This window comes from Limanda limanda, chromosome 16 (genome assembly GCF_963576545.1).
Source record: "Limanda limanda chromosome 16, fLimLim1.1, whole genome shotgun sequence".
Lineage (NCBI taxonomy): Eukaryota > Metazoa > Chordata > Actinopteri > Pleuronectiformes > Pleuronectidae > Limanda > Limanda limanda.
The window spans coordinates 14526745-14548353 of record NC_083651.1 but is presented as its reverse complement, the minus strand read 5'-3'; the positions used below and the strand labels follow the sequence as shown (position 1 = coordinate 14548353).

The following is a 21609-nucleotide window of genomic DNA, read 5'->3' as shown; positions in this document are numbered from 1 at the left end:
AAATGTTTGTGTGTGAATGTTATTAAAACATGAAAGCAAAGCAAGAGGAAATGATGGACAGCTGGAATTCTAGCATTAGCACATTTCAGCACTGCTGGATGCCCTCTGTGTCACGCTCCAGACTTTTTTATTATACACCTGCCTAGGTGTGTAATTACCATGTGTCATAGCGGAGTGATGGTGACTCGCAGGCATGGATGCTAGTGGCCTTGCTGCTGTTTCCTCTGAGAATAAGACACTGGCCACAAATGATTGGATTAGTGTTTAACCCCCCCTCCACTTAGCATAATCCTCTTTGCAGCTTTTTTCTGTGCATCTGTTTTTGGTCATACACTCCCATTGCTATGTATGCTCCAGCTGAAGAACACCAAGGTCAGTTCGAGAGCTTCTCCGTGATCGTTCCCCATCATCTGACACCGGACGCATGTTTCCTGTGTCCAGTCAACAAGCTGAGGGACGCGTCCGGCCGCCAAGACGAGCGATGAGACACATGGGAAGGAAAGCTAAACAGAGTGAGCGCAGGAGGAGGAGAAGGGTAGCAAATCATCCACGGTATGCAGAGATGGAGACGAGTGTTAATAATAGAAAAGTCGGAGGCCTTCTTGAGCATATCTGGGAACTCTGGGTGATCGAGGCAGCGCAGCCAGAGGTGAAGAAACGGGGGGGGAGGTTGCGGGGCGTGGGATTATTGCGTAAGGGGGGGTGGGATGGTGCAATCAGTTGAAGGTCTGCAGGGTTTGGTATGTCATTGTCAGCCTTTCTAAACAGCCTGCAGAGCGATGGGCACTTTGAAGTTTCGCAGAGCTGCTTAAATCCTGCCTGAAAAGACGCAGAGAACCGCAAGGCCCGGAGAACAGACAGGAATATACAGAGAGAGAGGGAGGGAGGGAGGGAGAGACCGGAGGGTTAGGACGGAGGGAAGGATTGATGGTGAGACAGGGTGGATGGCATTGAGACTAATCGGAAGTAAGGAGGCAACTTGTTTCAGAGGGATGACAGCAGGACGGGTCTTGGTTCATGTATATTTTTTTGAGTGTGTGAGTAATGTGTTTCCAGCAGCTCTAGATGAGTCGCTGCAACATGAGACACGGGGAGAAGAAGACTGGGCGCCGCCAGATTAGCACTCTGACATCACAGTGAGGAAAAGCAGGGAACCAGGGGTCTGAGTCAGAATTAGACGGTTGCTCCTCTTACCTAATGCATCTCTTACCGCACTCTGTCAGACTCAGTCAGCACGCCTCTCTGCTGACTCTCTGTCAATCTGTATGTTAACTCACTTTTTAAACGTCCGTGTGATGTTTCACAGGTTGTGACCTCTGGGGATGAGGCAGAGTGATATGGAGGCACAGCCGGGAAGAGACGGCAAAGTAGCTGCCGATATCAGGAACCTCATCACGGTTTAACAGAACCCTGTAAAATTCATAATATTAAATTATAAATCATTGCACAGGGTGAAATTATTTTCAAAAATCCATTAACTTCTCCTGCAGAGGTTGCGTGCAGAAGGTTGGGGTCTCTCATCCCCCTAGAATCACGATACGATATTATTGATTTTTCTATTGTTTATTCAGGGTCGTAACACTCCCGACAGAATAACAAATCTACCTTTCCATTTCCACCAACAGAAATCTAAGGGGAAATATGCGGGTTTTTTTTTAGTTAAGAACCCATTACTATTTGGTTTGGATCCTGATCGGGGCGAGTATCCGGAAATGTTTTCATCAATTTTACAAGATTCATTTATTTTGTTTGACATTATACCTGATTACTCAGGGAGCAATTCATGGTTCTTGATGGAAAAAAGTATCAAAATATTTATTGGAATGAATTGAAGGCGACTTTGGGCCTTGGTGGCGTTTCTTGTGTTTTTTATTCATGTCTTTTTCCAAATACAAACAGAAAACCCCAACAAATGGCCTTAACACTTTTTAATCATAGGTAAAAAGTAGTTATATCTGTGTAAAGGAAGCCTTGGGACATATGTTGCATGATTCACTAGAACTGCATAAAAAATGCATGTGATGTGCATGTTGGAAAATGACAATTACATGTACATTATTAAAAGGCACATTTGCATTATTTCTTCACACTATTTTCCTTTCTCTTTGCTCCATAGTTACCGAGTTAAATATTTGAATTAGAGGCATTCATGGGTACATTTGAGAGAATTTACATCTTGATGAGTTGTGTGGGGGTCTTTTAGGAGAGATCAAGCCATAAGGAATGAATAGTTTAATCAGTGTTCATTTATGTTGTGCCACTGTGACTGAATTCAATCCCATTCAAGCGAGGGACTGTAAATCAGAGATTTGTGAAGATTGTATCAGCTCATCAGTGGGATGAGTTACAAAAGGCAAGCGATAGACAGAAGACCTGACGCTCCAGAGCTCAGGAAGGAAACACAAGACTTGTGATCGACACAGGCAGATTCTCATGTTGGCAAACACCAGTGTGCAGTAACTCAAACCAGTGACAGCAATCTGCAAAGGTGACAACAAGATAACCGTTTATTGTCCTACAGACACACACGCTCGTGCATGCTTGTGCACACACACCTACAGTACAGGAGTGTAAATGGTCTGGAGCTAATAAAGGTGATTGAAAGGTGGCGGTGTAATGGAAGTGTGAGGGAAAGCTACAATGAGAGAAAAGAGGATGTTGAAGTTAAAAAGCTGTTCTGGTGAATTATTAATGCAGAGCATTGTGCCCACAGACACAGGCTCTTACAGCCTCTTTTTCTCACACACTAACACACACTCTCACACACACACACACACACACACACACACACACACACACACACACACACACACAAACCCAGCTGCAGTCCCCAGTTGCTTGTGCAGACAGGAAACAGCGTGCTTGTCACTCTGTCTGGATTTGGGGGGTTATGTGTAAGTGCTCTGTTGTCTCCGGCTGCAATGAGAGGGATGTTTGTAGTTGTTCCCTGAATAGTGAATGATATGTGTGTGTGTGTGTCTGTGTGAATGCATGCAAGGGATTGAGGGAGGATTTACATACAGTATGTCGCTTGTCATAAATACAGACTATGAAGCAACAAACAGACTTGTTACAGTCAGCCTTCGTGACAAGTCAATTACTCCCAGTAGTCAACACATGAGCTCACTAAACTTGTGTTTTGTTGTGTTTAAACAATTTTTTTTTTTGGCTTCTTCAAACCTACAGATGAATCGCCTTGTACGTGAACTTTCATTGTTTCAACTTAAAAAGATGCTGTTCGCTTCCAGCAGCACTAAACAACATACAGACAGTGGCCAACAAGCTGGTGGACAAGCTGAAATATGAAGTTACTTAAATGCCTTGTATTTCCTGAAGGAGGTGGTGGAGACCAAAACCAAAGTTATAAGTAGAGTAGAGTTAAATCCATATCTTCTATATATTTAAAAACTAATATGTGAGCCATTTCAACTTCGTAAAGAGATGAGATGTCCGTGTCTTATTCCAAGTTTTGTTGTCTCCAAGTTGCCAAACATTTATTAAAGCACGATTTTAGAAAAACTAAAATTGATTCTCTAAAATGCCTTTTCCATTTCATACATTTTCAATTGCTACAGAGCAACTGTGGTTCAGGTAAACATAGTTATACTTGCTCAAAGATGTGGATCTACAAGAAATAGGTCCAATAAATGTCATTCACCAGCGTTCATATACACGTGTTGATAGAACTGAGTCAGAAGATGTTTAAACTGAATTAATAATTCTGACCTTGAACATAATGAAGCCTTTTCAGGAAGCAGTTTTTTTAAATTGAGGTAATTACATTATACCTTCCGGTATTTCATTTAAATGTACAGATCTAGGCTTCCATTTGAACATGTCCTTTGTATCATTATATATCTTAATCTCCATTATGTGGCAAGTTGAGCCCGACTGACTTATGGCTGATATGAACTGTTCACAATCATATCAGTATATGTTTATATTTATTGATATGCACAGGTTGTTTTTTTTACAGAATAAATAATGAAGAAATCTCTTAAAAACGTGTGTATGTATATATGTATATACACATTTATATATGTATCTGAAAATGTTTACACCCCAAAATGGGTATCTGCATCAGCCCCGAAAAATCTATCAGTTAGGCTCTAGTGGTTAGTGACATATTGAGAGTTAAAAAAATTGCACTTGTACATAAGCATAATTCCAAGCATTTTTCACTACGATACCTGTAAAGAACTGTGATATGTACTGAGTAGGAGAAAATGAATGTGAAAAATGAGTGTCACACTCTCTGGATGATATGACAACACCTCTTAATGACCACAATATACCTAGTGGATGTTTGGCTCCTCTGTCCTGTTATCTCCCGTCACCTTTGAGCCACCAGAGCAATGAGCAGTGATTATTATTGGCCAATATATCCGCCGGGCTAATTTATCATTTGAGCTCTAATGAGTAGTCAATGCACATCCTGGCTGAGGAATTTAGATGAGCACTAAAAAGTAATGACGCGTCAGACGAGAAAGTATTTATTATCCATTTCAAAAACACCTGTACTCCGTGCAGCTCGACACACTTAACATGCTCTGCTGACTTTTGGCTGTTTAACCAGCTCACACTGACCTCTGTCCTAACTCCCAGATGGCTTCCTCACACCTCAGTGTAGTGCAGCTGCGGCGCCGTCCCTGTGGCGAGGGTTTAACATGCGAGTATGTGACGCAGCAGTGAGCGTGATTGGATTGTGGCTGTTGAGAAGAGTCGTGAATGTGTGAATGTTTCAGGTTGTTAGGGTTCGAAAACCATGTGTGCTTTGTGTGAATGTGTGTGTGTATATGAACACCTCCACCTCAGTGTGTGAACGTCGTGCTGTCTCTGAAGATGTCAGATGTATAAACTCTGCCAATGGTTTATATTTAAACTACAGTTTTCAACTCATCTTTTTCTTCTCTCTCTCTCTCCCTCCCCAAACCATCCTTTGTCTCCCCTCCTTCGTCTGTAGCCGGTGTTGCCGTGGCTCAGAGAGTCGTGACGGTGGAGAGCGGACCGCTGGTACGAACCGAGGGCTCCCACGTGACCATCTGGTGCAACGTGACGGGCTACAAAGACGGGGTGGAGCAGGACTTTGAGTGGTCCATGTACCTGGCAGCGGCACAGGACCGGGAGATCCGCATCGTGAGCACAGCTCAGCCAAACTATGCCTACACTGTGTACGCCCAGAGGGTGAACAGCAAAGAGATCTTTGTGGAGAGGCTGAGCCGCGACTCGGCTGTGCTGCACATCACCAAAATACAGGCCGGGGACCAGGGCCTGTTTGAGTGTTACACACCCAACACAGACGGGAGGTACCTTGGATCGTACAGTGCACGCACCAACGTCACGGGTGAGTCTCTAAGAACATACAAATAAACACAAACAAGTACAGATAAACCACGGTTATAGTTTATCAAACCTTGAGTCATAGCTTGCACTTTGTTTCATCAACCAATCAGTAACTAATCTCCTAACCAGCTAATGACCTCTCCACCTACCTATAAACATCTTTAAAGACTAGTGGTGCTTTGGAGCCATGGTTAAATTAAAATACCTCCACTTTTTTGTATTCTGTGCTCTACAAATGAAATTTTGTGCCTCACTATGCAGATGATGTGATACAATTATTCAAACATTTCTTACATTTTTATCTATTGAATTGGAATCCCGTTTCGGTGATGAAAGTTTACTCCTTTATCATCTTTTAAAACACAAAGTGCTAATGGAATGCTAACGTAGCGCGCCCCTCTGTGGTGGCAGTGTGACTGTGATTATTCTTCAGAGATTAAGTTGTGTGGCATTATTTTTCAAGGCTGGATTAACATGTTTTCAGTCCGATGGCAAAGTTGAGCTGCGAGTCTCTGCTGATCCCTCAGTTTCACACACACATAAAGTGCTCATATATCCTTAAAGGGAAGCTTATAAGTACCCATTACGTTTTGTGCACAGGGTCGATAAGCTGTTCCATTACAGTTTGTCAAGGGCTCCCAACCCGATATCCCATTCTAGAATATTATCCAGGTTTGCTCCGTCAGTTAGTTTGAGGTAATTTCATAAGCATGTATAAAATGTAGGTATACAAATACACAAAAATGCAGGACAAACCACCTGCTTTGATCTTGAATTTGATGTGTTGTTGTTTTTAGTTTGGGAAGTCCAAGTAAATTTTTGTTCAAAACCGAGCAGCCAAACTGATCAAGTATAATAAGAAGTAGCCTCGATGTGATGTGTGTATCCTATGGAAGGAGTGCGTGAGGAAGTGTTGCCCTCCAGAGTCAAACAGAGTCCCACCTGTTCTGACCGGGGGAAAAAACAATCTCTCCGCCCTCTCTCTCTCTCCACTCATTCACTCTGTTGCTCTCTTTCTCTCTCTCCGCCTCACTCACAAACCCTCACTCACAGCTCACATACTTCCTTCCCACACCTTTTCCTTGACCTGAGCCGTTTCAATAACACACCCGGTGTGTTGGCGTGATGTGTGGATGGTACGAACGGTACACAAGCCTCCTCCTCCCACTCTTTCCTGAGACGCACACACACACAGATCCATCCAATAGGCTCACAGCTGCTGGAGTTGGGCATTCCATTCCCTTCATAACTTCATAACTTCATGCCTTCATGTCCAGGCGTGACTGACCTTTTTCTCAGGGTCAGATTGGAACCCAAAAGGTTATTGGGTGAAACTTTGGGTCGAACTTTTGTGTGACCCAGTTCAACCAGTGTGTGGAACTGAGGAATATTTATATTATTTTATTGGTCAGACTGCAGAAACAAAAGCTACTGTTTGCTTAACACATCTATAGGCTTGGTTATTTAGTTAAAGAAGTGTTATTCTATGGACCTCAGCATTTGTATTTTCTAGTATGTAGGGCAGGGCTGATCTGCACTGCTGATGGCTCACAGTATTTATAGATCTGTGTGTGAGTGGGAGCTTGCCATGGTATGCAAGCAGAGGTGTTGAGGGACTTTGTAATCTCCTTCTGTGTCTGTAACCTCTTAACCCAGTTCTGCAGGGTCAAGGGTACACGGCAGGTTCTCTCCCGTCTTCCGCTCTGCTGTTCTTTTTGATACCCTCTCTGATCCCTGGCAGCTGCACGCTTCCGTGGACCTCTGTGTGCAAACACCTCCCCCTCTTCCTCATCCTCCTGTTTTTCCTCCCTCTGTAATCTGTCTGTGTCCATTCATCAGCCGTGGCCTCTTTCTTTTAATTTGCTCACGCTCTCTTGTGGTGAAAAAAAGGCCTTTGCAGATGCTGCCCTTGCAGAGATGTGTTTCAAGGGTGATGGCAAAAGGCAACCAACAGCAAGAGAGTATTACAGAGGAAATATGAGGAGGAGGGATTTGACCTAGAAGGGCAGACAGGAGCGATGTTTCTGTTTGAAGCTGCGTGTCTGGCGGTGGGGTGGTTGGGTTAATTGTAGGGGTGGAAGGCCACACAGTCATTTGTACCCTGAGTGCTGCATTAGGGATTAGTCCCAGGGCTGCATTTCATCCACTGTCACCTCTCTGTACAAAGAGCAGGTGAGGGGTTTTAACATGGAACTGGATCCCTGCTGCTGGAGGAAGAAAACCGTCTCAGTGGTGCACCTGGACACCTGCTCTCCCTGATAGGATGACACAGTGTTTTCATTTGTTGTATTGTCTGTCACACAGGATCAGGCACCCCAGGCTGTAAATGTGGTTGATTGACTTTAAAACGAACCCTGCTACTCCTTGTTTAAGAAGATGCTTAACTGAGACTTTTCTCCTTCTTTGTAAAGTGAGTGAGCAGTCAGAAAGGTTCCCTCGCATACACTCTGATACCAGATTGATCAAATGGGAATGGGCCAACATTGCCTCTGGCAGTGTGGGAGTATTACACACATATGTGCGGCTGTGACTCAGGAGGTAGAGCAGGTCGGCTAATCAGAAGATCGGAGGCTCAATCCCTGGCTTCTGTAGTCAGCGTGCGGAAATGTCACTTAAATGTCACTGAACCCTGACTGCCGACCATATGTGATTGAAAAGTTGAAATAGTAGCACTGTATGTATATAAGGAAGGATGGAAGGAGCTAACGAAAGTGCTACATAAATACAGTCCTTTACATTTACCATATGAAAAATAATAATTGGCCATCATGGCACAGATCCCTCTAATGCAGGAAAGAGTTATTGAGTTTGACATTTTGAATGGCTGGGTATGTTCATGGTTCAATCAGAAATCTCCATGAAATGAAATTATTGGCCTAAATTCTTAAAACTCCAATGGCTTCTTCAAACCTACAGATGAATCGCCATAGAAATTTCATTGTTTCAACTTAAAAAGATGCTGTTCGCTTCCAGCAGCACTAAACAACATACAGACAGTTGCCAACAAGCTGGTGGACAAGCTGAAATATGAAGCTTCTAAAATGCCTTGTATTTCCTGAAAGAAGGTGGTGGAGACCAAAACCAAAGTTATAAGTAGAGTAGAGTTAAATCCATATCCTCTATATATTTAAAAACTAATGTGTGAGCCATTTCAACTTTGTAAAGAGATGAGATGTCAGTGTCTTATTCCAAGTTTTGTTGCCTCCAAGTTGCCAAACATCTATTAAAGCACGATTTTAGAAAAACTAAAATTGATTCTCTAAAATGCCTTTTCCATTTCTTACATTTTCAATTGCTACAGAGCAACTGTGGCTCAGGTAAACATAGTTATACTTGCTCAAAGATGTGGATCGACAAGAAATGGGTCCAATAAATGTCAGACAAATGCATCAGTAAAAAGTGGAGTTCTGAAGCATCGAGGTTTGAGCTGGTTACAGACAACATTTCTGTTTTAAAAGTCAATTCTGTCTTGGAATTTCTCTAAAACTCCTATTTCTCTTTCGGAGGAGCTGTCTTTTTTTCTTCACCACCGAAGCTGTTTGTGCTGCGCTGCCTGTGATTAAGAGTGCGTTGGAGCTCTTTGAGGTCAAAGGCCATGTGTAGTTTCTTCGTACACACCCCCACTCTCTAATCTTTGAGAGATTGACTAAGCTTGGTCCGTTGCATGCGAGAGTGTGTTTCTGTGCTCTTGTCTGTTGCCTGTGCATGTGCGCGTGCTAGGATTTCCTCCTACACATCAGATTGGAGGAGAAACGGACAACAGCCTGACACGGCCGTCGTGGTTGTCCTTATCCTACGCACCAGCCTGTGTGCGAGAGAGTCCAACAGCCAGCAGAACAACAAGCCCTGGCGGAGACGAGTGTCACACTGCTCCTGCTCATGAAGCTGCCGTATAGCCTCACTGTCATAGACGGCACCATAGCAGTCACTGCGCTGGCGGAGATACAGATTCAAGCCTCCACGTTTGGCAGTCGACATCCATCCTCAGTCCTGTAATAATGGAGCTGGAGACCCAAAGCCTTGATGCATTAACAAACAAAAGCCTCCTCTGTTGTTCACCGCCGCTGGACAACAGAAAGGAGGAAGACGTCCATCTTCAGATGTGTGATTGGAAAAAAATCCAAGTTTGGCAGTGAGCGGGTTTGGAAGAAAAGAAAATGAGATGGACGGCGCAAAAAAAAGGCAGCAATGAGGAAATTGGAAAAGAGAGGAATGGAGACAGAAGCAACGCTATTTGGAATGGGTAGCGGGGTGATGCTGAATAGTGTGTGACCAATAAATGATGAGGTCTTCCACTCCACTCCAATGTGATTGGTTACATCTCCCCGGGGCATTACCCACAATACAACCGGCGCTATAGGGATGCACTTTAAATAGTCTCTGCCTGATGTGACTCCTAGGGTTAATGCAGTCACTAACCGCCATACCAGCTCTAAACGCAATTAGCCAGCACAAATCGAGGAAGCCGGGAAAGAAAAGGAAAGAAGGGGAAAGGGGCTGGAGATGAGAAGCAGGAATTTCAATTAGGCAGGGGGAGAGCTTTTGGGCGAATCATTTTCAGAACAAGCTGCGGTAAAATACCACATTTCTCTAGTCACAGTTTTCATTTTCATTACCGTTATGGCCTACTTCTTCTTTTTTTCAGCTGAGAAAAAGGATTCCTTTCACCTGCTAAAACAGTGGCCCTACAGTAAGCGAGTAATCTGTACAGCAATGCCCGCCCAAGGTCAAAATGCAGTTATCTTCTTCTTTTGTGTGTTTCTGCACACGTGCAACCTTTTAAGCGTTTGTGGAGAAGGCAAAGAACAGAGGTGTTGATTCCACTGTGGTTAGCAGAGGCTGTGCGCTGTTAAACAGACATGCCGAGTAAAAGTGGCTGAATCATGCTTGTGCTGAGCTCAGCGTTGTGTGTGGTTTTGTGTGTGTGTGCGTATCTGATTTGTATGTCTCCCTTGATTTTTCTTTCCTTTCTCAAGGGAGTCAGCCAAGTTGCACTCCTCTACTTCCCTTAATGAGATCGACTGAACGGGGAGATGTCGTCTCACATTCTGTCTTTTACACTGGGAGACACGGAGACACCCCCACCTCCCCTTTCCTTCCCCGTTCGGCCGCGTTCCATCTTCTCCCCCCCCCATCAATCCGGGAGCTCCAGATTCGATTTAAGTCTGGTCTACGCCTCGGCCCCCCCCGGTCGCCGTTGGTCACGCGGGCTTATGGTTACATCAATACGGCCGTCCGTCCAGCTCCATCACGGGAGAGAGGCACATGGGTGATTGAAGCACACAGCATAAGATTGTAGAGGGAAGTAGTGATGGAATTAAGATGGGAAGGGGAAAAATATGAAGATATGAATCTCTTTTAGTGAAGACAAATGGTTGAATGGTGCGGACATAGAAAGTTAGAGTAAGACGTATTGGAGGGAAAGGTGAGCAGTCAGGAGGACGTGCCGATAAATAGACAAGGGAAGTTATATCTCTGTGTCTCTCGGTATTGATTGGGAGCAGAGGCCTGTTTCTGACGGGGGCGTTTCATCTCCCTCATCTCTCCTTGCACTGACACTTCTGGCTTTTTTTTTCGCCCCCCCCCCCCCCCCCCCCTCTCTAGCCTCGCCATCACCTCTCACTTTCATTTACAATTACATTCCCTTCTCTGCGTTTGGCCTGTGTGTGTGTGTGTGTGTGTGTGTGTGTGTGTGTGTGTCGTGTTTATGCACATCCTGGCTCTAAGCTGCGGACCAGGCAGGAGTCCAGATGGAAAGAGATTTTATCACTGCGTCTGGCTTGCTATTTTCTTGCACATCTCATCCACTTTAGCGGACAGGGCTTCCCGCTCCATAATATTACCGCCATTCAGACTCACCATATACACACACAAACACACATATATATAAGTATATATACAACAATACACAGGAACCAAACAGAGTCACAGCCACCCGCTGAAGTGAGCCGTCAGTCAGGACAGATGTCGCACACGTAATTGAGCCTGAGAGGTACGGTGCTGTAGTGCTCCCAACGGAACACATGCTTTCTACTGAACATCGCTGAAGAGGGCTTTAACAACCCGGCGGATCACTGCGCTAGACAATACAACTGCTGAATACAGTAGAGCATTGTGGCACCGTGAATAAAACAACGCGGCTACACAGAGCCACTGACAGCTCAGTACTTGTAGGGCAATCTGTGATGCAGCGCGAGGACGGTGCTGTGCAAGAAGTTTATGGGCACTTAAGATTATTTTTTAATCTCCAAGAAATACCACCAGACGTAGAGCAGGTTTAAAAAATATATATTATTCATAAAATGTCTAAAAAACGATTGGAACAGCGTCTCTTATTTTATTTGCTTGTGTACTAATGTTATCCAATATGTTTCCAACAATGTTCGAACAAATTTTATTCAGGGTCATAAGATGTTTAATTTTATTCGTCATCCAATTGAGTCATATCCTCTTTACCTGTGGCTTTGTCAGTCTCTGCTATAAGTCAGTTAGCCAGTAGGCCATTTGGTATTCCTCACTCATAGTGGATCACGATTATTTTATTGCAATTACCTACATAACATTCGCAAATAAAACTTGAATACATTACCTCATCCCTGAACTTTAGACGTGTCAGGTAGACTTTCATCACCAATGGTAGTGATAACAACAACTCCCATGATCCCAAGCTGCCTCATGATGTCATCAAACAAGGTCTTCTGTTTTGATTGAAATCCCAAGAGTTGCCAAAGTTGCATATTGTACGTTTAAAGGAGAAAGATGTTCATATAGACATTGATTAGATTTTTTCCCCCTCTTACTGCACTGAATGTGAAATAAACTAATAAAGAAACACTGCGGCATTATTTCTGAGAGTGCCCCCAATTTACTTTTAGTGCTAGGAACAGAAGCGTGATTCGGGGACAGCGAGAGAGTGGGTGGAAAAGAATGAAGTTGAATCCAAGTTTGAAATTGTTACACAAATCCCAGGGCATCGTGAAAAGTGCTGCTCTCGCAGCTGGGGCAGAGAATCAAATGAGTAACTGCAATCACATTAGACGTCGAGCATTTTGGAGGAGCAACTGCATTTTAACTTTGTCTTGAGATGTGTAAGCTTGTTGCAAAAAGGGTCTAAATCAAATCTGGCTGCTGTGACACGAGATACCCTGATAGTCTGAGGTGGCTCTTAGGTCTTGTCAACCGCCTGTCACTCGCTGTGAGTCAGAAACACTGAATAGACACAGTTAGGCAGAGGGCATGTTGGATAAAGTGGCAGAAGCAAAGTCAAAGAGGACTAGAGCGATACTACACGTCTTCACAGGTCCGAAGTTTGAGTCCTGCTCCGAATGGACCTGTCAAAAATTGGACATGCATCTTTTAATAAATGGTTCAAGCCCAGTCGCAGAGACGCCGCAGACATTTTGACATGTCATCGCAGGAGAAGCACAGGTGTTACTGAATAACGATGATTCTGTGAGGTCCAAGTATCCCAGTAAAACATGTCAGCGTGACAGGGAGCCAGCGTGCGAAAGAGCAGGACCCTGAAACTGAAACACCTAATTGGAATTGAGCCATCATTCATTTTACACCCGAGCTTTCACCCCGTGTCATGTCAAAAAACTCTGCCGTGAAAAAGACCCGAGGAGAATTCGACCCGATCCAAAAGCTTCTTCTTCCAAATAGAGGAATAAAACAAATGGTGTGGGAGAGAACGCCATTGCTGACAGCAGGATGGTGTGCCACTATAATTATTATTGTGTTGAATTTTCCAGGCATTTCACGCCCTTTGTTATTGAAAACATTCATTTTGAAGATAGCTGGGATTCGCTGGCATTTACACACAGAGACTCAGGACCCATGGTGAGACAGTGGGAGCCTAGACTGCTCAGATAGGACCCAGCTACATCCACGCTACCACGTAGTCGACCCCGTTTTTAGTTTGAAAACTCCAGATGAAGCATATAAGTCCGAACGGGCGAAAACATAGACATTTAGAACCTAGATTGACTCACTCATTTAATCACTAGCGGGCAGATCTCCATTAAGGCCCACACTGAACTCTTCCCACACATCTGGATAGTACATTTGCAGAGTTCTTCTAGATTTTTCGCTTCAATTTTTAAAAATGTCAAATTCTGTGAGCACATTACTGATTAAAAAACCGTTGATGCATAACTGAATCCGTACTATCTCAGCTACTTATGTCATTGGTAGTAGTTGGAGGTTTCTAGCCCTATTTAGGACAGTGCATGGCGGACTGCCCCCCCACCCCATAAAAACGTATTTAAATCAGTTTAATCTAGATTTTTATTGTGATCTGCATCAGATTGTACACAGTAGTACACACCCATCACACTGAAATTTGCCTAATTTCCATGACATGGTCTTATGTCGCATTGTTAACAAAAGTGATCAATATTCCTGTATCTGTCCATTTTTCTGGATTGGCGCTAAATTTGAACTCCTTCTTGGCCGATGTCTTATCCTTCCATCAAGTTTCATGGCATTCCATTTCAAAGATTTTGTGTAATCTTTGCTCACAAATAAACGTACAAATCAACTAAACAAACACATTGAAAAACACATTGCTCTTTTTCTCATCATTGGTTTTACAGTATTTACTGAACACTGTTTTAAAAGGACAACATAGTAGTATGGATGTAGCCTCGGCCCAAATCAGGTCCCAGGTGAGCTCTATGATACTATGAAGCCAGCAGACATAGAGAGGAGGCTGGATTGTGTTTTAGCACCACATGCCTCCAGCGCTACATATTTGTGCTGAGGAGTGTGGTGGGCCAATTAAGAAGCTTTTGCCATTAAACATGAACCTAAACGTAGCCGTAGCCTACAGACACACTTTCATGCATATACTCTGGTTTGCAAATTTTGGCTGTTACCCTTATGAACATAAATGATGTCAGAGAGGCTCCTCTGCATTTAGCTCGTCGCCCACATTATAGCTGAGCTAATGAGAAAGGATTTAGCGTGATAATAAATGCTTGTGTGTGTGTGTGTGTGTGTGTGTGTGTGTGTGTGTGTGTGTGTGTGTGTTTTCAGAGTATATGTTTGTTAACGTTTATATAATGGGCTAAAGATGTGCTAGTGTTCCTCTTGTTGATTTGATTAACTTAAGCAAAGCGCTAAACCTCAGGGGCCCGGCTGCCTCCTCTCCGGCAGATTAACAGAGCACAGCCCCAGTTTGAATATGAATTCCGCATGAATATGGATGTGAATGGATGTGCTAATGAGTGTTTGTGTTCACGTCGTAAAAAATGTGTGTTAGCAGGGAGTGGAACTTGCAGCATTGTTGCCTGCAGGACTCGTGCGGTCGTAAGTGTGGTCCAGGAAACACTCGGGCCGGCTGCTGCTGCATTGTTTGATGTCGGCAGCTGCTTTGAAGGCTTATCTGAGCACGGGAGGGGCAGGAGGTTTTTCCTGGTTCCAGCGATAACCCTTTTTGACACGGACACGTATGCACACACAGGCATCGGAATCCATTTGCACACATTCGTATGGACGAGAACGTGCACAGATTTGGGCTCTTGCGTCCCCGGGCAGGCTATTCAATCACTGGCAGACACAGTTAAGATGCTGAGACAGAAATTCTTTTCGGTGATGTACCCTGTGCACGGAGAAGTAGACGAGCGGGATTATTAGAGAGCAACTGCACTCAGACAAATGATTTTTCTTGCACTACCAACTCGTGGGAGGCAGTGATGTACATGTTTGTGCAACACAGCTGGCCACGCTGCAGTCGATTTGGCTGTGCCAGCATGCAGATTGTACAAAGCAGCAAGGGAGAGGGAACCACTATGAAGAGCAGGCGTCACATCAGACAGAGGGAGTCGTGTTAAATAACTGTCCACCGCAAATCACAGATAGGGTTGTAGCTGTTTTCGCTTTAGACGGGATATCACGTCATGAAAATTGATGGTTATCATACCGTGCACATTTGCTCATTGCGCATCTCTCCTCCTCAGCTGTCTGTTAGATTCACTCCACAAACACATGCAGAGAAGGAGGCAGAGAGAAGAGAGACTGCCGATCTCTCCCGAAAAAATGAACTTGGCTGCAGATTGGCAGTCAAAGGAGGATACACTTCAAACATGTTGCCCATCTTGAGGAACACCACCCCTCTGTGCGGATCACAGTATGTGTCCCGTTTATAACTTTAATCCCAAAACGAAAAGACGTGAATATTTAAATCTCGACCATAAAAAATGCCAATGAAAGTATTTTCCACATCACTGATCCTGGCTACATCTTCGTCGTCTGTGTGACGATATTTCTCGCTATTCTCACAAACTGAATATTATATCAATGAATGGAGGAATTCAGCAGCACATTCATTCATTATGAAAAGAATCATTATTTGCACTTTGATAACCAAAAAGTTGAAATGTGCTCCACCACAAACAACTTAAACAGTAAAACTCTGCTTTTGTTTATGGTTTAATAGATAATAAGACCATCACATGACTTATTTCTGTATTGAATATTTGAGTACTTTATTTACATGTTTGTTACAACACTGACCTTTTTATAAAAAACCTAAAACTGTGAATACTCAAAATTGAAAAAGGAAAAAACAGCCAATGATTTTAACTTTAATACAAATATTTACTGTGAAATTCTGTGACACTTTAGTGTTCTCTGGAAAATGCCACAGTAAACTGGAATATTATCAACTTATTCTTTGCACTGGCAAGGATAGGAAACTATTTAGATTCAGCCACAAGCCATGATGACATATTGAAATAGTGGGAAAAACCATGCTGATAAAACCGTAAGTTGTTCCCTCCATACAGCATCCAGTCTGGAGTAACTATCGGAGAAGTCCCCACCTCCGTGTCCTTTCCTTGGCCTGTGAATAATCCCTGTTGATGCAAGTTTAAAGATTAACATCACACCCACCTCGTTAGCATCCTAATCACATGCTTCATTTTTTTCTTTCTGGGCAACGGGAAACTGAGGATTAGTTTAAACATCTTACGCAATGATATTTAAGTGTGGGCCGTGGAGCCGGCTGCAGGCTGTTGTTGCTGTAGTAGAAGTGGAAAAGTAAAAGTGGGAGAAGCCTCGGAGGCCTCAGGCTCATTTTGGTGAAGCGGCACGATGGCGAGCAAGCTGATGACCCTCAAGCTCCGTCTCAGGGACACGCCGCTATCTAGTATCTGCAGTGCAGAGTTGGGTACTCTCACACATATCTAAAAGCTTTAGCAAGGACTTTTGACTTTGTGTAGACACACACACACACACACAAACACACACACACACACACACACACACACACACACACACACACACACACACACACACACATTTCCACTTGACGGCGAGCTGAACAAAAATCCTGTATGCTACCATTGTTGCAAACATGCACCTGCAAATCTCTGTACCAGAAACCAATCCCAGCATTAATTTCAAAGTCATATTTGGACCTGTTAACGTGTCCCATGATCAAACTCACATGCTACAAACACAGTCACTCAAATCCAATGACCGCCTCCTCGTCCGTTGTCATGGTGGCTGAGGTGTGTTCTGGGAAAAGTGTCCGTCGATTGTCACGGGACTTGTGCTCCTGCAGCCGTCAATGTGTTTCCTCAGCGACGACCTGCCCAGCTCATTGTGGCTCTCAGTAGCTCATACCATTTGTCATTCTCTACAAGCAGCAAAGCCTCTGAGAACACACCCACCACCGGCTATTTTTGTCCTCATCTGATCAATTTAGCTGGTATTTGAGCAGAATTGAAGGAGTCAAAGGTGGCGTCCTAGGCTTTCACAATAAAATAAATCCTTGCGCCTGACTGGGCTGAATATAAGCTGATTTGGATGTTTAAAAATACTGCGCAATCATTTAAATGTCAGCTTTCTCCTGCCCGGCCCAGTGCAGGACTCGGGAGCTGAATCCTCAAACCAAACGCAGCTCTTAAGTATCAGTCTCCACCTTACAGAGAACTACATTTCTGTCTCCACTGTGGTTACAGAGCCCCATGGACTCAGTGTGCAGCCAGATTTAAATCCCTATAGGATGTTAACACAAGCCCGGGAGCGAACACACAAACTGACAGAGCCACGACCGGTCCCTTCCTCACGATTGACCGCGAGGTAGACAACAGGCATCTGCTGCCACCTGTGCCTTTTTTCGCCTTTTGTGCAGAATGTGTTAGCGAGATGGGTTTTTGCATTTGCGTGTATTAGGGGGGTGGGGTGGGGTTGGCGCTGGCATATGCCCGATTCCCCTCAGCGCTGGCAGCTCAGACAGACAGTTGCTCCCTCATCTGCTGCCCTGCTGGACGGGTGCCTGGCGACTGAGCACTGCCCACCTCCCCTCGCCGCACTCCACTTGTCTTTCCCCCCCCCCCTCTGTCCCTCTGCTGTGTCTCGTGGGCCAACACGAAACATGCGCCCCCTCGCTAATACGGTGCACATCTGGCCAGCCGCCACCCGCCGCTCCGCTCACCCCCTTTGCCCCACCCCCTCGCCGTAAAAGTGTAAGCGATCCTCTCGATCTCGTTATTGTGTGTTTATGCGCGATTCAAAAGGCTTTAGGTAGGACAGTATTTTTGGATTCCTGTGCCAACGTACCTTTTTAGGGAAGAAGGCTTTGTAGTCGGATAAAAACACAGTATGTTCTGTAACGTTTACACACACACGCACACACACACACACTCTCACACTCACACACGGTCAGATGGCTGGGGTTATAACTGACTCTATCCTCGGGGAAGTCTTTAATTGGTCACAGTGCTTCACCATCTGGGGCTGGAGCGACGGAGGGAGGGAGGGAGGGATGAAGGGAGATTTTCGGCGCTCCTGTAAGGGGTGAGCAGAGATGGAAAGAGGCGGAGAGACTGACTGTAAGTGCAGAGCAGGGATGGAGCTTATTAGTTTTAATACTTGCACCTCCAGTAATTTTGGAATGGTAATATACTTCATAACTGCTTTTTGTAGTGCACAAGTGGGAGGGTTGCACGAATGCGATTGATTGCACGTGATGTGGTTCAAGTGCCCGGGCGCCTTCATGTGTGCCTGCAGGTAGACGGGTTATTGCGTGGCATCTGTGTGTTTGTGTGGAGAAGCGGCGATGACTCTGGGGGGTGTGTGTGTTTCTGCTGATGTCGGCAGACGGAGCAAGGCCCTGCACATGTGGGAACAACCTCCAGGACAGCATTAAAGGACAAGACAAACAGATACACACAGTCGCTATCCGTGTGTGTCTCTCTCCTCCTGAGTGTTTGCTGTAATTTACAGTGTTTGGAATCACGGGCAGAAAGGAAGGGCGGAAGAAGTGCACGGCAGATAAAGCGATGGAGAAAGTGGGTCTGAAGCTGGGAAGTGTGGGGACAGGGAGAGGAGCGTGATGCTGAATGGGGGGGGGGGGGAAGGACTATTTCACGTGTTTAGGCATGATGAGTAAATCTTTGATGCTCCAAAGGATTTCAGTCAACGATAGCTTTGCACACAGCTCTCCTCAAACACTCTTAGGAAGATTTGTCTTTCATACTCCCACCTCTCCTCAGACTGCCCCTCCTCTCACGCCTTGCCTTTTAATCTGCCGCTTACTCTCCATCTTCCCAACACACTCACTCAGGCTCATTTCCTGGCTGGGCCTCAGCGAGAGGTAGTGTCATATGTGTGTGTGTGTGTGTGCCTGTGTGCGTGCCTGTGTGTGTTTGCGTCTTAGTTAGTGTTAAATCCTCCTCTACTGTCTTTGTGTGAACAGCGTCTCATATCTGAAAGCTTCTTCTCACCATGGATCCCTCTCTTATCGCAACATTCAGCCCTTTTAACTCAACGTCACCATTCTTCTGCTACAATAACAAAGCCCACTAATGCCCATCTCTCTCTTCTCTTTTCCTCTCCCACTTTCTCCTTTTGTTATACGTCTTCCTCTGTGCTTGCGCTGTCATGCCCAGTAAACATGGAGAAATGTTCACAAGTTCACTAAAACAAACTTGAGCAAATTGAAGGTAAAAGTTCTGTAGATATAGGCCTTTTTCCATAAATTTCATTTCCATTCATTATCATATATTATATTGGTTATGCTTTATTTTAAGTGTCTTTTAAGCAACTCTTAAAGAAAGTGCTGGCATGTGGATGTGGGTATTTATTCCTTTGAACATTTCCTGAAAAAAGGCTGTAATATTTATAATCTTCACTTTGTAGAGAGAATAAAACCAGTATTTTATTTTATTATATTTTATTTTATGTCTACCCGGGGAGAGTTGTAAACACATTAGCAAACAGTTGCCTATTTACACATTCAGTAGACAGCATTTAACAGTTAGCATTCATTTAGAGTGTTTCAAGCTAACTAGGTAATTTATGTTAAAAATATTTATATTTGTCTTTTCACAGTATAATCTATTATCATTATGAACATATATATATCGCAGTAGCTGAACATGCTCACTAAAGTACTAATGTTCATCATTGAACTTAATTCGTAATTTTCCAGCCATCCTTTCTTTGCCATAAAAAGTTATAATTTTGGATAATATCATACATCACTATGTCTGTGGGTCAACTGTCTCGCTGTTAAATGAACCAAATGGATGCATGTAATTATTTTTACTTGAATTTTGTAAATTAATGACAGATAAAATGGACTAAACTATTCAGTCATTCTCTTTGCGTCTTAAATCCTCCTCCGCTCTCATTGGAGGTTCAGCTTGTATTGTTCAGGAAGTTATTAGGAAAATAAGGAACCCATGAAATCAAGAAATGTAATGTAGGGTACACATAATTGAAATGCTATGATGGAATGAGTGGCCTTCTAACTTCATGCATTTTGCAAATTCGACAAAAGCAAGTCAAAAAAAACAAAAAAACATGCTGTGCCAGTAAGTTCTGTTAATAACTTGCTGTACAATCGTCTAAGAAATCATTTTAATAAGCAGCACACCCCTGAGGCCTGTTTGTAATGCAGTGACCCAGAATGGCCGAGTCACATCTGTGGAGGAAATATCCGGGTGAACATGGGGTGGCAACTTCATTCCGTTATCCGGAGCCCCCCCCCCTTTATACAGAGACCCCGACATAAAGCCGTTCGGAAGACCCCCTCATTGTGCCGCCTTTGGTTGTTTACACTGAACCAAACAAACTGCTACATGCCGCCGCCCCCGTGTGTGGTTTTTAGAAAGCATGCCAGTGTTCCAGCATCAGAGGCGTGACATGTAAGACAACAACATTAGGATTTCTCCCACCATGCCGGCGCTCCGTCTTATACTCTGCTGCCGGGATAAAGGTGGAACAGAGGTGGCAGAAACGCACAATGCCCTCCTTGAACAGGCTGTGGAAGACTGTGTGTGTGTCTGTGTGTCGGGGAGCAGCTGTTCCCACAGGATTGACTGTGCATGTGTGTTTGGGTGTGAGCGAGAGAGAGAGAAAGAGGGAGAGGCTGCCAGATTATGATGTGCTTCTCCTGCTACCTTTAGGCATAATGAGCTGTATTAGCCACAGGGGCCTAGCTCTGATTCTGTCTCTCTCTCACACACACAGGCACACAGACCAGATGTTACACCCTTTACCAGTTTTATGACCAGTGTTGGTCAAGTTACTTCTAAAAAGTAATTAGTTACAGTTACAAATTACTTCTCCCAAAAAGTAATTGAGTTAGTAACTCAGTTACCACATTGTTAGAGTAATTAGTTACTCAGCAAAGTAACTGTGGCGTTATTTTTCATGTTTTATAACGCTGTTACGTTCTGTAACATCTTTAACGTCAAAGATGTTTATATTAACTGATTGAAGAATAAAAACACTATATACAGTATTTTAGAACATTTGGTATTTATTTGAACTCAATAGATTGCAGCCTGCCATATGATGCATAGAATTAAAACATATAAAAATAAATATTGAAAATAAAATTCAAGTGCAAATGTAAACTTGGGTAAAAAGAAACAAAGGAAAATCTGGCCATTAAGTAGTGTGAGAAGTAGTGCCGGTACTTCCAGTTATTGAACGCTACTTTTGAATTTCCCTGGCTCGTCGCCATTGTCGCTGTCTTGAGCTGTAGTCAGAGCGTGCAGTGAGACAGCTCTCTCCACGCAGCTGGGGTGTAATATTGTAACGGATCGAGAGACCCCCCCCCCCACCAGAGTGTTGTTTGACAGCCGTCGCCGGATGATGACGTAGCGAGCGACGTCAAGCCTATTCATTGGTGGAGAAGGAGTCGCAAGGGACAGGAGAAAGCGGAAGTGCGGAGGAAGCCGGCAAACAGCGTCGGGGACTGCGGAGTCGCTGCCGGTTGAGATCGCCGACTGACCGCTTCATTCAACC

The 21609-nt window shown here is 44.2% G+C and overlaps 1 protein-coding gene across 2 annotated transcripts in view; it reads left to right on the top strand.

Moving 5' to 3' along the window:
• igsf3 (immunoglobulin superfamily, member 3) overlaps positions 1-21609 on the top strand; it is an 80781-nt gene that overhangs the window by 14919 nt on the left and 44253 nt on the right. For both annotated transcript variants that reach the window (XM_061088445.1, XM_061088444.1), the window contains one exon: positions 4964-5344. In XM_061088445.1, the coding sequence (XP_060944428.1) occupies positions 4964-5344 (381 nt within the window). The remainder of the gene's footprint in view (positions 1-4963; positions 5345-21609) is intronic.